At 41.3% G+C, this 13523-nt stretch overlaps 2 protein-coding genes across 3 annotated transcripts; one reads left to right on the top strand and one right to left on the bottom strand.

The window, feature by feature from the left end:
* Positions 1 to 89: 89 nt before the first annotated feature.
* On the top strand, positions 90 to 6061 carry gps2 (G protein pathway suppressor 2). The gene is made up of 11 exons (XM_008435408.3): positions 90 to 1014; positions 1829 to 1946; positions 2243 to 2352; positions 2459 to 2571; positions 2646 to 2725; positions 3096 to 3175; positions 3354 to 3525; positions 3616 to 3699; positions 3838 to 3914; positions 4367 to 4456; positions 4552 to 6061. Exons 2-11 carry the CDS (start codon positions 1853 to 1855, stop codon positions 4642 to 4644), a joined length of 993 nt encoding a protein of 330 aa, XP_008433630.1. The 5' UTR covers positions 90 to 1014; positions 1829 to 1852; the 3' UTR covers positions 4645 to 6061.
* Positions 6062 to 6499: 438 nt separating this feature from the next.
* LOC103480456 (eukaryotic translation initiation factor 5A-1) lies at positions 6500 to 12105 on the bottom strand. Of its 2 annotated transcripts, XR_014084550.1 has the most exons (7): positions 11760 to 12105; positions 10051 to 10223; positions 8340 to 8444; positions 7579 to 7710; positions 7422 to 7494; positions 6574 to 6661; positions 6500 to 6526 (listed from the first exon to the last, which is right to left on the bottom strand). XR_014084550.1 is itself a non-coding variant. In XM_008435407.3 (6 exons), the coding sequence occupies exons 2-5, from the start codon at positions 10216 to 10218 to the stop codon at positions 7432 to 7434; spliced, it is 468 nt and encodes a 155-aa protein (XP_008433629.1). In that variant the 5' UTR covers positions 10219 to 10223; positions 11760 to 12105; the 3' UTR covers positions 6500 to 6661; positions 7422 to 7431. The 2 variants fall into 2 exon arrangements, 1 of the variants encoding a protein (XP_008433629.1); XM_008435407.3 differs by having other exon boundaries at positions 6500 to 6661.
* Between the last annotated feature and the right edge of the window lie 1418 nt (positions 12106 to 13523).

The following is a 13523-nucleotide window of genomic DNA, read 5'->3' as shown; positions in this document are numbered from 1 at the left end:
CTCTCCATTCATTACCATACCTGATAAAAATTTAATGAAAAGTCCGGGTGTGTTTTGTTGAATGTTACTTTTTGAACCCTGATTTAGACGTTTCTGTCACTGGTTCTGCTCTTGCTTTTTGAGTTTAATGCTCAGTTTGGGGGAACAAATACCATTGGAACAGAATGATAGTAAATTCCACCATAAAAAAGATGAGCTTCTTATATATGAAACACTGTATACTCATAGTTCATTTGAACAACAAAGTTTTTTTTTTTTTACCACTTGTAATCATTTCCTGAGATAAATTGAATTTCAGATTATTTGCCGGTTTGTAATGATGATTGAATTGGACCCAAGCACTGACATGAAAATGTTGATCGCTTAATGAATAATAAAAAAAGAAGAAAGCACTTACAAAAACTGGAATAAATGACTGGAAACAGCGAAGTAAATATGAAAATGCAAAATGTGGCTTCTTTGGCCTGTCAGGGAACAAGACAGCCAGCACAGCCTGATAGTCATCCTCAGCTCCTTCCAATATAAGATTTGACTCAGGCAACTAAATTATCTCCTTAAATAATATGATTTGCTTGTCTGCAGCTTTCTCTGTGTGGACAAATTCTTCTGTCATGATGTATAATGGTTGAGTTGGAACCAAGTGCAGAATGAAAATGACAGCTGTTTGCTAATTGGAATAGAGATCTGATTTAAAAAGTGACCTTTACATTTAAGAAATTGTATTACGTCTAAAAAGTTCATGGAGCAATCCCCTATCACACCCACAAGCGAAAAAAATTGGGCAACGAGGGAGGCGGGGCACAGAGGAACCGGACCCTGCCCTTCTACACACAGAGACATGCTCTCTCCTGTCCAGTAGGTGGCGGTAATGCACCTGCATAAGCTGCTTACCAACCGTCAAAAAAAGAATAAGAAGTTTTATTTTTTTTTTTCCTCCTAGTGCGTTATCCGGAGTAAAACGCTGAAAACAGCTGGAATTTAGGTTCTCATTATACGCATTGCAAAACGACAAAAGTAAGTTTTTCTTAAGTTGTTTTAACACTTTGAGACCGAAGTCGCATTAAAGACAGATACAAGATGGGCCACGTAGCTTGACAGCTAGCTAGCGATGTCAAAAACGTCACATCTTTAAAGAAAGAGTTTATGTATCAAACATACTTATTCTTATGTGATGCAAATAACACCAAGACGCATTGATATGAATTTTAAACTACCCTGCCTTTGTTCATTGTATGTAATTGAGAATAGCTACAAGCGACGTTAGCTTAGCATGTAGCTCGTTGCCGCTTGCTAACTCTGTCTTCTTCAGCACTTTAGACGCAGCTTTGTCAGTAAACATGCATTTAGGGTTTGACTACAAGTGTTTGTGTAGCAACAATAAAAAAATATGAAACAAAGCATTGTTTCTGATTTCCTATATGTGTGTATGCAGGTATGTACAGATAATTTGTATAATTTAGGTAGAGCCGAATTGAACTCGGGTTTTTTTCTTCACCAAAACGGCCTTAATGATGATGGGTAAGCAACAATAGGCTATGGAGACGGAGAAAGAGAGACTTTCCTCATATCTGCAGTTGCAGTGATGCTGTCATGTCTCTTTGATCCGCAACCTCTTGGTAATTCTTCCAACACTTTGTTAAATGTATATAATTAAGTCTTGAAGGCATTAAGGTCTATACCATGCAGGTAACCCAGGGATCCTCTGCTCTAAACCGTATGAAATGTGCATTTTCAACTCCTGTTTTATATCTTGCGCTGCTCACAAATGAAAACGCATTCTTTCATGGAGTATTCTCATGTTGTTTCTTGTTCATTTCAAACATATTAGCTGGCCCCTCCACTGCCTGTCACCATGCCCGCCCTGCTGGAGAGACCCAAGCTGTCCAATGCGATGGCCAGAGCCCTCCATAAGCATATAATGAGGGAGAGGGAGCGCAAGAGACAAGGTAAATACAAATTAAACTTTTTCCAACAGCCAGAAGAACTCTAAGTACTCTAATTTCAAGAATAAATTCACAGACCTCTGCTTTTTTGTCCAGTAATTGTCTGAATTTGAAATTTAAGTTAAACTCTCTCTCACTCTTAATTTGCATATAATCTTCCACTTCCTGAATTTGACCCCTCAAACTGCAGCTCATCAGTCGCTTAGCATTTCTTTCTTATTTTATAAAAGAACATATCTGCTCCACCATTTTTCCCCCCAGTATGAATAAGCATTTCTGCATGTTTTAACATTTTTTAGAGGAAGAGGAAGTGGACAAAATGATGGAGCAGAAGCTGAAGGAAGAGGAGGAGAGGAAGAGGACAAAAGAAATCGAGGAGAGGATGTCCTTAGAGGAGACCAAAGAACAGGTCTGTGTCTCCGCTATGTGTTTATTTATTTTTTTTATTATTATTAGTTGCATGTTGAACTAGAACAGATCCTGTGAAATAAATCGTTTTGTTGCATTAACACCAGGTCATGAAGATGGAGGAGAAACTTCAGGGACTCCAAGAAGAGAAACACCAGCTTTTTCTGCAGCTTAAGAAAGTCCTCCACGAGGAGGAAAAGAGACGCAGGAAGGAGCAGAGGTACCGACCCGCCGGGACGCATTATTCTCTGATTGAGGTCGTGTGTTTTACCCGCTTTCCTCTCCCCTCTTCAGCGATATCACAACCTTGACATCAGCCAGCTACCAGCCCAGTCTGTCCATGCACACAGGACAGCATCTCCTCAGCATCCCAGGTGAGAAGACAAACCGACGTCCGGGTTACTTTTAGCTAAAAAGTATTTACCTTCTTATCGATTCTTGGAGTGATATTGGAAGAGTGAGCACTCCTGGGAAGATGAATCACTCTTCCATGTTTTATTTATTTGTAGGAAATGATCTTAGAAATTGTCTTTGTTCCAAAGATTTCAGCATCTGTTCTTGAATTTCTTTGGGTGACGACAAGATTTGTTGCTTTTTGGCACCTTTCGGCCTGCTTCACGTTGTCAGACAGGTTCTGTTTTCGTGGCTTCTTGATTCTGCAGGCATGAGCTTGTAAAGCTGACTAAAAATAAAAGCAGAGGAAATGGCGTCTAACGCATCAGCTTTAATGTTTGGTCTGTCCAGGAAGTCCGGTGAGTCACAGCCGACCCGGCGCCCTGCTGGGAGAACGGAGCAAGCAGCTGTTCCCAGCCTCTGTCATCCCGGTAAGTACAGAACCGGAGAGGACACTGAATTAAAATCTTCCACCTGCCAGATTGTGTGTAACAATAAAAACACCGGAACTACAGAAAAGAAAAAAACGGGCTGAACTATACAGCCTAAAAGTCTAATGTCATCAGAAGCAGATTATTTAATTCAGTATCCATCTCATTTTTGCGTCAGACCCGTCATTATCAGACGCCCGGGTTCAGCTCCAGCTCGGCAGAACACGGCCAGTTCAGCGGCAGTCAGGGGGTCCACGAGCCCTACGGCGTGGCCGCGTCCCAGCACCCCTCCACCTACGCCCCCGGACCCTCTGTACCCGTGAGCTTCGCCAGCAGCTCTCAGATCAGAGGTGAGGAACTTGATTTGCTTCGTTTTTTTTATTTATTTTTAAATGTGTGTTTGCATCGTTCCACTGATCTCCTAACATATCGATCTCCAGGAGCGTCTGCTTTCCAAGCCATGCAGTACCTCCCTCACCAGCAGACGGGCTATCCTGTTCACAGCCACTTCGCCTCCCAGCCTGGTGAGTTCTGCTGACCTGAGAAATGAGCGGCAGCAGCCCAGATGAATAGCAGAAAAATCTCAACGCGACTTCATTTCAGACGGACTAAAGAAATCAATTTGAAGCGTTAAAAGCCGCGACCTGTCGCGTCTCTTGCAGGATTCATCTCTGGAGCTTCGATACCCCTGCAGAAGCAGCTGGAACACGCCAACCAGCAGTCGGGCTTCACAGATGCAGTGAGTCGAGCCTGTTTGGTATATCCAACAAATCTCATAATCACACCGAATATGTGTACTTACCAGACCACTTGTTTTTGTTTTTTTGTTCTTACCTGATGAATGGTTGCGACTTGGATTTTTAAATCTAAAAATTCATGTTCAACTTGGATTTCTCTACTGATGGAAAATGCAACGCGGTCTGCTTACGGTTTAAGTTGTAGTCCGGATTGACCTGCGGCGTCGGCACTCTTAGCTTATGGGTTACTATGGCTACGTGTCCCACGAGTCCAAGCTTGTTTTCTGCAGCCACCCACCTTTTGTTTACGCTGGATCTTCCAGGATAAAAATGTTTTGATCATTAGTGCCAAGCCCAGAAACATTGACTCTAATGTTAACGTTGCTTCTGTTGACCTTAACGTCCGTTTTACGTAAATTTGATTGTGGTTTTGTTCCGTTTCCTGTTCCGTCAGGGAGCTTTGAGGCCCATGCATCCCTCTGCAATGCATCCTTCTGCTTCAGGTCTGCTGCCCACACCCATGGTCCAGATCCCCACAGCCAAGGTGAGGCTTCCCCACCACCCAGCTCCCTCCTGGGTCGCCTCTCATTTTTTGCAATTTAAACAGCTTTTTGTGGTATTTTGTGTTTGCGTCTTCAGGCTCCGTTTCAGAGCTCCCCACAGGGGGCCCCACGTCACAGCTTCCTCGCCCACAGCCAGAGTGGGCAGAGGTTCTACCACCACAGCAAGTAAAGCTCGGCCACCTTCGTCTTTCTTCTTCTGCTGCAGCTTCACCGCTATGAGGAGGAACCCGTTGCGGATCACTCTGGATTTCAAATAAAAACATAGATTGATTTGTGCCATAATGACTATAACTTTCACAATGTAGTTATTTTGACTTTTAATAAGCTAACAAGAAAAGCTAGAATTCACGTGATTCCGTTGTTTTTCCTTGCTTTAATTTTTTTCCACAACTTTTAATGAATAACATTTGTAAGATATTCATTAAAAGTTATGCTGCGTAGAGCCTTGTGGCCAGCAGGGGGCGCACAAGAGCATTCGAGTCAAAATTATGTCAGAACTTAAGTCTAGAAAGGATGGGCATACTTTTATATTTACTCAGATACCAAATTACCGATTTTAACAACTTTCTACGTTGAACCTCTAACCTTGTGGAATGTTTTAATTTTTCCAACTTACAATTTTGTTAATTCCATACAGAAACCACCATAAAACAGCGACGAAAAGACAAGGAATTTGTGAATTAGTTCTGATGAAACGGGAAATTTAAAGTTGTTTAAAAGGTTACAAGAAATTAATATTACCTGCAACATACAATTCTTATGACATCTTTAGTTGTCAGCCTTTTGTGTAAATCCAGGTTATTTGGACTCAGGTGCTAAAGCTAACGGCTAGTCCCAAGACAGACTAAGACCAGCTTTGACTTTTACTGCCTTCGACATCTTCGATCTCAAAAACATCAGATTATGTGAAGAGTTTTCTGTTGAACTTTAAATCATTGTCAATTTTGGATTAAATTATTACAAAAAAGTAAACATCAGCACATTAGAAACAAAGGCTAGAGGCGGTGCGCCACCGAAGATCTTCCTGTGTGAAACACGTAAAGCATTTTCAATCAGAGCAAATATTATGAAGGAAGAAAAAAAATCCCAATATAATGTTTAAATGGACACGTTGAAGATGGTTTTTATTTTTTAACTCATTTATATCAGCTACTCCAACCAGGAACGCTGCAGATGTTTCAGGAAGACCACTGGTGGTGCACCGCCTCCCACCTGCATTTCTATGTGAAATGAGCAGAACCTCGTTTCACAATAAATCCTCAATTCTCCTCTTAGAAGTGGTTCTCCTGGTTCCGACTGTGTAACGGACCTCCAGATGTGGCCGAGCTCAGTTGAAAGGAAGCTTATTTTGAAACTGGTCTGAAACCTTTTCATGGTCTTAAACGTGCGTCAAACTGTTACTTTTCTATTAAGCCGACCTGTTTTCTTTCCTCGCAGGTGGTTAGATTCACTCTGGTCCTCACTCAGGCTCGTAAACTTTGTGTTAATACTTTGGAGCGTTGCTCTTTGTTTTGTCGTCCTCTGCGGCATTAACTGGCTTAAAGCATTCGTTTAAAACTGGCTAAATAAACAATAAGTCACACTCATCAGTTTGCATCATCTTTATTACGTTTAGCTGTATTTTTTATTTATTTTTTTGTATGTGTGTGTTGGCCTTGCGGAGATTCTGAACGGTTCGGCTGTACGAACACGAGGCGAAGCCAAACTTGCCAAAGGTCGTCCACAGATCCTGGATCAGAACCTGGGAGCACAATAAATAACATTTGAATCGTTTGTGTTCAGAGAGCCGTGAAGGTTTCCACACAACATCATCTCAATAAATAACTTTGAACACCGACAGAATACACTCGTCATCTCTGAAATCGGTTTCGCTGTAGCTCTGGAGGTGAAGCCCTTGATTCAGCAGAGGTTTGTCAAACAGAAGTGTGATTACAGCTCGTCCCTGAAGGTGGCGTCGCTACACGACATTTGTGGATCCACTCTGGGACTCCCGTCTGAGCATGTACATCAGTAATGTATTTGTATTTTTTTTTTTAGTTGCTTCCAGATATTTATTCAAGTCGTCTAGTTGAACCCAAAGAAGAGGCGGAAAGCAAGAAAGAAAGAGACAGAGAAGGGAGGGAGACCAGCTTGGACGATGCATTAGCCTCTCCTTTTCCTCCAGGTCCAGTGCATCTCGTTTGTATCTGAAACGGATTTAAACAGAGGAATGTTTTTGATCAGTTACTCTGAGTAGCTTGGTTGCTCAATACTTTTCTTACTCCGAGTGATTTCTTGGGATGACTGCTTTTTACTTTTACTTGAGTGAAGACATGTTGAAGTATCACTACTTTTACTTTCCGGATACTCTGCCCAATGTGAATAACTTCACTAGATGAAGAAGCAGCTGGTTTTAACCAAAATTTCCCTCTACACACACACACACACACACACACACACACACACACGTGCGGCTGCAGCTTTTGTTGAAGTTCAATATGTTTCATATCGAAGGAAACCGATTTGGAAAAATTTTTCTTTTGCCTATTTTGTTATTTTGTAATTATGTATATGAATTGTTTTCAAAAGCAAAACAAAATGTCCGCAACACTTCATATTTTTGTACGTCTAATTATGTAATTTTTAAATATCAAATGATTGATGTTTTGATTAGTTTACCTTTTTAACTAAACACCTTTTTTTTACTTTTAACTTGAATAATTTCTCGGTTGGCTACTTTTTACTTTTACTTTAAGTAGAAATATATAGACGTAGTGCTACTCTTTGACTACAATTTATTTGGGGTATTCTGCATAAAAATATGCATAAACATCAGCAGTTTAAAGCAGCAGGTTTTAGAAAAACATTTTTACCTAAACTACAACACATGCTGGCGTCTGGTGACAAACGCATAAAACATTTTACAGGTCAAACTTTCTCAGGCAGCGTTGGGTCAGTTGCGTTTACCTGCTGTGGCTTATTTACCCAAGGCTTTTATACCGACTGCAGCTTCCTCGTCCATTGCATTTAGAACAGTGATCTGGAAAAGAGAGGAGGGGATTGGGAACGTTTGTCTGGAGGAAAGGCCGCAGCAGGAAAAAGAGCGCGCGCTGATGCTACCGACCAGGATCTCCTCTCCGGCTTCGTGCCTGCTCTCGATCTCCTTTCCCAGGTCTCCCTCGGGAAGCTTCAGGTCCTCTCTCACCTCCCCGCTGTCCTGGAGCAGGGAGAGGTAGCCGTCCTGGATCCCAATCAGCTGTGAAAGAGGAACATGAACTTGTAATCTTCTTCATGTTCTGCGATGCATCGCGTTAACCACACGCAGGAAGCGGCTCCACTAGCGCATGTGAAAGGGTCAAAAGGTGCCAACGTACCTAAAAATGCTCACATGACCCGAGTTACATACATCTCCAGCGCTGGGACTGCGTGGTTTCACTTTAGCAGGAAACTCAACACCTGCTGCTTACAGTTTGCCAAGCTGTGTGGATTCCCCATCCAGCATCACGTTTTAGCCCAGTCTGTCCTGCACCCACTAACCTTTATGCTCGAATGTTTGGTTTTATAAATTTCCAACTGCCTCCACCAGGGTACAAAGATACAACAGCATAAAAATGGGGCATGTAATTATTTACTTTTGATATTACCTCCCTTCTTTAAGCCAAACAAAGTTGGTATTAAACGTTCATTTTATTTTATTTCAAAGATATTTATAGATGTTTCTCAAAGTTCGACCAGCCAGTCCTCATTCACAAAAGTCAAACAAAACATGGCATCAGTCAACTGTGTCGCATTTGTGTTGGTTTGTGCAGCACAAAAGTTCTCATTGGTGCTGTTACAATGTTTTAAATCTTAAAAGAAAAAGGAAGCTTTCAGGGATCGACTCACCTGGTAATCCATTCGTTTGATGTTGGGGACGTCCATGTTGTGGGTGGAAGGACAAATGTCTTCATACTTCTTACCGGAGAAGATGTCTATGCCAACCAGGTGAACCTGCACAGGCACAGAAGACACGCAGAAACATTTATACAGATATCTGCAAAGCACTCAACTGTTTAGAGGGTGAGCTGACTTCTCTGATTTAAGTCAAGATTTATGTAAAATTATGTAAAAATCAACTTATTTTTCCCCCTTATATCATGTTAAAGCTAAAAAAAAATGTTGGCATGATAAATAACAGTATTTATAACAAAAATGCCTGGAGTTTTGCTTTGTTTCATTCACAAATGTTTGAGAAGTTCTTGAATCTCCCTTGGCAACCGTTTGGGGGTGACTAAACAGTTGCTCTCACAAAGCGCCGCCTGTTTCCACAGAGCTCCTCTTTAGATCCTCACAGAGCTCCTCTCTGCCTCACTCAGCTCCTTCAGACTAGTGGCAGCAGCAATTAGCAAACAACTGGTGGAACTGTGAGTCTGCCGAGCTAATGACCCGATTAATGATCCGATTAATGATCTGATTAATGACCCAATTAGTGACCTGATTAATGACCCGATTAAAAGCATAAGGAGAAGCGTTGTTGTGATGTCTTGCTAATGGCGGTGTGTCAGAGAGAGTAGGAGCTTCTTAAAGAGGCAGAAGCCCAATTTTAAGGTGTCAAATTGCAAAGTCAAGTGTTTTTTAAGTCATGTTTGATACATGCAGAAACTTTTTACAGCACAGTTACTTAATTGTGCTATAAAAAGGCACTGTGTGCCTGGACAATGCATAACGCCGCCCCTTTAAAACACCTCTGACCTGAAACACTCAGGTTTTATAGAGACTGACTGTTCATCAATATTAATGAGAGAGGATTTAGAGACGGATCACCACCTGACAGGTCCACGATGCATAACCGTTTGCTCTAACGTGGATCAAGATGTGTATCGCATCAACACTTTTGTCACCTTTGTTGAGAAATATCTCATTAATATCCTGTCCAGGTTTGTTTCACGTCTGCAATAAGTTCTCCCACAAGCTATCAGGAGATTTTAACTGAACTGGGGAAGAAGAGATTCTTTATCTTTGAACTCGTTATTCCACACACATAAGGAGAACAGAGCAGATTGATGTCACGTGCAAAACTCGCAACAAAACTCCTGCAGCTTCTTGTCAGCCTCTCTGACACGTTTCTGTCAAAAATAAGAGGTTTCTGTCATGTTTTTATACAAATGATCAGTGACCGTCGTGAGTGTGCCCCAGCTGATTTATGTCCTGCAGTATTCTTTTTTCTGTCTGCTCTTCTTCCCGACTCGTACTTTGTTGCAATATGTTCATTTTTATCCTTTGAAGTGGTTCTGCTTTGGCCAAGCGAAATGAATGAATATCTAATCAGATTCACTCTTCGTGGAAGACCGAATGCAGACATTAAAACAAAAGCTGATTCAGTTACGTACTAGTTTAAGTGTCTGCATATTTATGTTGCCATTTCTTCTTTATCTGGCAGCTTTGTTCATTTTTTAATTGTACTGTACAATACAAATGCATGAAAAACATGTTAAAACGATCCATCAGAGAACTGCATAACAGCCGAAACACTGAGTGCCTTTAAATCTAGACTGTATACAGTTGCCGATTTATTTGAACCTGCATTAGTTCTTTGCTTTTGCTTGTTTGTTCTCACCTTGGCGTGGCCGTGCTTGCCGGTTTTGGACGTGGACATCTCGACGATCTTGCAGGGTCGACCTTTGAGCACCACGAAGCCGTTTTTGCGCAGCGCGGAGCACTGCATGGGGAAGGTGGCAGACGCCCCGGCATCACCGGTCTGGAAGTCCAGCTCTGCATCCGCCATGGATGCTGCACAGGCAAACCGCAAGTCGTTTTTGATGAATATCAGTGTTTAAACTGTTTTTTTTCTCTCTCTCTGTCTCTCTTTTTCTTTTGCTGTCTTTAAGATGCTGTAAAATGAAATGCTGGTTTTAAATTGAAAACCTTTAATATTAAAACTGAAAGGAAAAACCCTCGTTCACTGCACACTTACTAAATCTCTATCTTGCAGCAGCAGCTTCTCCCACTGCATGTTGAAGGTTCACATGCAAACGTCACTCTGAAGGATCCATTTCACACCTTTTAAATGCACATTTAGTCATTTTTACACAAAACAACAAGTGAGGGGAAGTATTACAGCATAGCGAAGATTAGCACTTTCACCTGAACACACTTTTAAATTCAGCTGCTGCTCCCGTCAAACAAAACAGTTTCCTCTTGTTTTCTGTTGCTTGCATGTCGAGTTGAGACACTGAAACGGTAACTGGGTGATTTTACTCACTTCACTATAAGTCGAGTTACATCAGTTAGCTGCTGTCTATGTAATGTAAATGTAATGGAGCGCAATAAATGTTCAGCAATTATTTAAATAATTCAGTTTTGATCTGTCTTTAATACACCTTGGTGACACTTAAATGCTTAGTAGCATGTATTATAAAGGTGTGGAGGTGGTAATGCAGGTTCAGTCCTTTAAAGTTGTCTCAAGGCTAAAACTTTTACAATAAAACCTGAGACATTAGTAATACATTTATGGGGCTTCTTTTTTTTTCAGCTGGATATACAATGTGTTATCTGGACTCTGCGTCTACAGTGACTGTTGACAGTGTTTTGGATCACAGTGTCACGTGGATGAGAATCTGAATCACTTCTGGATATTTGTCACTAGTTTCCTTTTTTCTTTCACCTCATTGGCTGTTCGAGTCCTCTCTGTAAATGGTATAAAACACCGATAGTGTGTTACATATTTAGATTTTTTTTTTTAAATTTCTTTTTAAGTTGTGTAATTACAGAGATCCTGTTAAACTATTTACAATGTCCTGGAACGGCCGTGGCGTGTTTCTCAATATTTCTGCTCTCGATATGTTTCTTAAAGTCAAAATCCGGAAGAATCGCCTCATAAATCAGCGCTGAGTCTCTCTCCTCTGACTGCGGCCCTCAGCGGACCGGCATGCCGCCTGCCTGCACCCAGGCTGAGGCCCTCCTGGTCGCCACAGCCTTTAGGAGCTTAAGTGGCAGTTATGTTATTGCCACCACCCCCCCCCCCCACACACACACACACACACACACACCTCCCCTCCTCCCAGTAACACTGACAGGAACCAGCAAACAGCTGAACACTAATGTAACTGCGGCTTCCGGCAGGCAGCGCCTTGCGGACCCGGGACCAGCTGCAACCCCTCGCGCTGGATGGACCAAAAATGTTGGCTGTACTTTATCTTTAAATCCAATAACAAATCACCTAAAGGAGAGACGCACTAAGAGCGCCTGTCTGCAGCCTGTCTTGTGCGGAGGAAACCTCCTGGCCAGGCGCAAACACGCCCCTCTTATTGGACGAGGAGAACTTACTCCGCTGATAATGGCTTTGCTCCTCCGCTGTGGTCACTGTCCAGCCCGGCGTCTGCTCCCCGCTCTGCTCCTCCAAAACGATGTCGCTCCCACCTTTTTTTTAAAATTTATTTTATTATTATTATTATTATTATTATTATTAGTTAGCCTTTAGCTGATATTTTTATTATTTCTCTGAGTCATTCTCTCCCCTTCAGTGTTGTCCAGACTGCTGTTTGCCTCCAGCAGAGGAAGGCGACCACTCCAAGCAGCCGCCGGGCCGAAACGCATCCAAAGCCCGCTTGTTTGCACGATGTGCAGCCTCTCTCTCCCTCTGTCTGCTGCTGTCATCCAGCTCCCCAGCACCGCTTGGACATAATAAACGTATAAACATCGACGGCAACCACTTCCTGTTGGCTCTTCCACAATAAAACACTCACAAAACTCACAGTACACTGCTTTTCTTTCACTGGGCTATATCGTCTTTATTGAGATAAAATAAGATATATATATATATGTGAGAAATATTTCTTCTATTTTGCGACATGGTTCTATATATCAAGTTGTTGATATGTAGAACTATATAACTCCAGTGACTTTTTGGACGTACAATGGCTCTCAATATATCTAAAAATGATGACTAATGTTTTTATAATGAGGAATAAACGTACTGATTTCTTTTACAACAGAATTATTACATTAAAAATACCCTTGATATTTGCAGATCTATTTTTCCTGTCAATTGCTTGAAAACTTTGTTGTGTCATTTTCCGCAAACTATGTCTCAAAGAAGAAAGTTATATCCATCTGGTTTTTGCAAGAGTTCTATTTGCTTTATGCAAATAACAGACATAAAATGGTGGCTCTGAAAAAACAACAAATTTCCCAGAGGAGAAATTTATTAAAAAACACAAGTTGTCATTTTTATCAAAAGATCACGTGTTCAAATCTAAGCTATAGCCTTATGCGGCTGGATTTAGGTAAAAAATGAATCTTTGGATTGTAAATGTTGCAGACTCCTGAATTATTAAATTATATATTTTTTAAATATTTGACACAGTACAAATCACCTCATGTCTAATTACTTCCACCAAGACTTTTTAATGCGCTTTCCCCACAATTTTAGATCTGGTCAAGTTTGACTTGCATTCACCTCTTTAAAGAAACTCAGCATCTAATTTATCGTCTGGATAAATGTTTTTTTTTTCTTTTCTTGTTGCTCTACATCCACACTGTTTACACATTAATTTACTAGGAAATATGGACCAAATTTAGGTCAAATTTGAGCTTTAGACATGCACATAGATATCAGAAAACCAGCTTTTTTTAATGATCATAACAGTATTGCCACGAAGTATTGCTACACTCATTAAATATGTGTTCCTACTCTTAATACAAAGGTTAATCGTCACTGTATCTCTGCTTAATTCCCCGCTCTCCTCCCTCCCCACTGAAAGACTTTTATTTTGAAGAGCTGCCGCTTTTCCTGTTAGCTGCTGGCTAACTGGCAGTAGCTTGATGTCTCCGTCATGCAGATGCCCGTTAAAGAAACCTCAACAATCTGATGTGTGTCGCACATGGACCATTCCTGTTTTCTCTTCCTGGACTCTTACTGTGTGATAGATGCTACACTCTGTGCGTTTGCAAAGTCAGCAAAGTATTTGACGCATATTGTTTTACGCTATGAATCTAAATTACAAATGGCGCCCGCTATTTATGTTCTGCTTTTACAATTTCTCTGCGGATTCAAGCTAAAAGATGTAATTCTGTTGCGCGCCTTATTAA

This window comes from Poecilia reticulata, chromosome 18, assembly GCF_904066995.2.
Source record: "Poecilia reticulata chromosome 18, P_reticulata-male-v2, whole genome shotgun sequence".
Lineage (NCBI taxonomy): Eukaryota > Metazoa > Chordata > Actinopteri > Cyprinodontiformes > Poeciliidae > Poecilia > Poecilia reticulata.
The sequence above is the reverse complement of the archived record's forward strand: the minus strand, read 5'-3'. Positions and strand labels throughout refer to the sequence as shown.

Excerpts from the sequence above, each read along its gene's own strand:
- gps2 (XM_008435408.3), top strand. The coding sequence starts at position 1,853 with ATGCCCGCCCTGCTGGAGAGACCCAAGCTGTCCAATGCGATGGCCAGA. Across the intron at positions 3,526-3,615 it reads CAGCAGCTCTCAGATCAGAG|GAGCGTCTGCTTTCCAAGCC; the intron begins GTGAGGAACTTG and ends ATCGATCTCCAG. Across the intron at positions 3,700-3,837 it reads CCACTTCGCCTCCCAGCCTG|GATTCATCTCTGGAGCTTCG; the intron begins GTGAGTTCTGCT and ends CGTCTCTTGCAG.
- LOC103480456 (XM_008435407.3), bottom strand. The coding sequence starts at position 10,218 with ATGGCGGATGCAGAGCTGGACTTCCAGACCGGTGATGCCGGGGCGTCT. Across the intron at positions 8,445-10,050 it reads GCAAGCACGGCCACGCCAAG|GTTCACCTGGTTGGCATAGA; the intron begins GTGAGAACAAAC and ends GTGCCTGTGCAG. Across the intron at positions 7,495-7,578 it reads AAGCCGGAGAGGAGATCCTG|ATCACTGTTCTAAATGCAAT; the intron begins GTCGGTAGCATC and ends TCTCTTTTCCAG.